At 60.7% G+C, this 1,948-nt stretch overlaps 1 protein-coding gene across 2 annotated transcripts in view; it reads left to right on the top strand.

The window, feature by feature from the left end:
- The first annotated feature begins 133 nt into the window (after positions 1 to 133).
- EFEMP2 (EGF-like fibulin extracellular matrix protein 2) overlaps positions 134 to 1,948 on the top strand; it is a 7,896-nt gene continuing 6,081 nt past the window's right edge. For both annotated transcript variants that reach the window (XM_014588361.2, XM_006149916.3), the window contains exons 1-4: positions 134 to 275; positions 503 to 551; positions 1,121 to 1,327; positions 1,921 to 1,947. In XM_014588361.2, the coding sequence (XP_014443847.1) occupies positions 165 to 275; positions 503 to 551; positions 1,121 to 1,327; positions 1,921 to 1,947 (394 nt within the window). In that variant the 5' untranslated portion in view covers positions 134 to 164. The remainder of the gene's footprint in view (positions 276 to 502; positions 552 to 1,120; positions 1,328 to 1,920; position 1,948) is intronic.

The following is a 1,948-nucleotide window of genomic DNA, read 5'->3' as shown; positions in this document are numbered from 1 at the left end:
GGCGGGTGGGCCTGGGACCAGGGCCTGCGAGAGGAGTCGGCCCCTAGCTGTGGGAGGCTGTAGAGCCCCAAACATGATCCTGAGTGGGAGACGTCTGGGACGGGGGCAGGGGATGCAGGGGGGCGTGGGCCCCGGCCCCCTGCCCACCACCCCCCAGCCCCAGGATGCTCCCGTTTGCCTCCTGCTTCCCCGGGTCTCTACTGCTCTGGGCGCTGCTGCTGTTGTTCTTGGGGGCAGCCTCTCCCCAGGATTCCGAGGAGCCTGACAGCTACACGGTGGGGACGGTGGAGCCACACTGGCCTGGATCGGGAAGGGCAGGGACAGAGAGACTAGGATCCTGGGGTGGCTGCTGCTGGGGAAGAGTCTCCCCTCCCTGAATGGTGGAGCAGGGGGCCATTGTTAGCAGCAAGGGGGAGGGTGGCCAGGCTCAGGCCCTGGTCTTGGCCTGGCCAGTTTGAGGGGACCCCAGGGTGACCACTGGCCACTTCTGGTTCCTTTCCAGGAATGCACAGATGGCTATGAGTGGGACCCAGACAGTCAGCACTGCCGGGGTGAGTATGCTTGGGCAACCAAACACCCCCAGGAACCGGGAAGGGGACTGCTGCTTCCCAAGGACAACCCCACCTCCTAGAGCTGTAGCACCCACCCAGTTGCCTGTCTCCTGCTCAGCTCTTTTGGACCAAGACCAGCTCTGGCTCTCTGGGGGCCAGCTCAGCTAGGGGTAGCCCCTCCCTCTCCAAGAAACCCAGGAATCCCTACTCCCACCACCAGAAGGCAAGAGAGCAAGTGGGCACTGACTCACTCTCCTATCTCTTTGTCCCGTCACGTTGGAGGGCAGTGTCCATCGGGGTGGATTAGGAGGCCTGCCAGTCAGTCTTGTGCTGAGCTGTGCCAGGGCTTTGGGGAGGTATACGGACCCATTTGGAGGCAGGAGAATGGTGGCACCAGCCCTGGTGCTCCACCTCCAGCCCTGGCAAGCCCTGAGCAGCAGCCTTAGCTTGTTGAGTAGACAGGGAAGGCTTTGCTGTCACAGCTTAGAGAAGGCCAAGCCAGGCTCTAGCCATCACTCTGCAAAGCCAGGCCAGGAGACTGGCTGTGCCCAGCAGGCCCTTCTCTGCAGACGTCAACGAGTGCCTGACCATCCCTGAGGCCTGCAAGGGGGAAATGAAATGCATCAACCACTATGGGGGCTACTTGTGCCTGCCCCGCTCAGCTGCCGTCATCAACGACCTACATGGCGAGGGACCCCCACCACCAGTGCCTCCCGCTCAACACCCCAACCCCTGCCCACCAGGCTATGAGCCCGATGAACAGGAGAGCTGTGTGGGTGAGTGGGGATCACTGTGACATTCGACCTTATTTCCTATGAAGCCTATTAAAAAGCTTAGGCCTCAGGTTCCTTCCATGCTCAGAAACCTCCTGTTGACCCTCAGGGCCCCTGGATGGCACTCACACTCTCATCCAGGTCCTCACTTTGTGTGGGACCTGCCACAGGTGGTCCCAGCTCCTGTCACTGCTCCAGCCAGCCCCGAAGGCGCTCTTCTCGCTTGCTGCCAAGACACTGCAGTCAGCCTGTCTCCTTTCTGAACTGAACCCCACCCCTGGAGCCAGAGGCCTTGAGGACTGAGGACAGAGGGTCCTGGAATTGGTGTTGCTGAAGGAGGGGATGTAGATCAGGCCTCGTTTCCTGTGTCTCTGACACGGGGTGTCACAGATTTGGGGTGCTTTTCCTGTTGGCTCCAAGGACGAGTGACTTACTTTGTGCTGTCGGGAGGACCTAATCCTCGTGTTTGTTTCGGAGATGCCTGTCACCCGTGTGCCCAAACGAACCGTGTCTGGCCTGTGTCTCCCACGCTGAGGGTCTGTTGTGTTGCATAGTACATGAGATCCCACGTGGGGGCTGCGCCGTGTCTCCCACAGATGTGGACGAATGTGCCCAGGCCCTACA

The sequence above is a fragment of the Tupaia chinensis genome, unplaced genomic scaffold, assembly GCF_000334495.1.
Source record: "Tupaia chinensis unplaced genomic scaffold, TupChi_1.0 Scaffold000273_1, whole genome shotgun sequence".
Classification (NCBI taxonomy): Eukaryota; Metazoa; Chordata; class Mammalia; order Scandentia; family Tupaiidae; genus Tupaia; species Tupaia belangeri.
The sequence above is the reverse complement of the archived record's forward strand: the minus strand, read 5'-3'. Positions and strand labels throughout refer to the sequence as shown.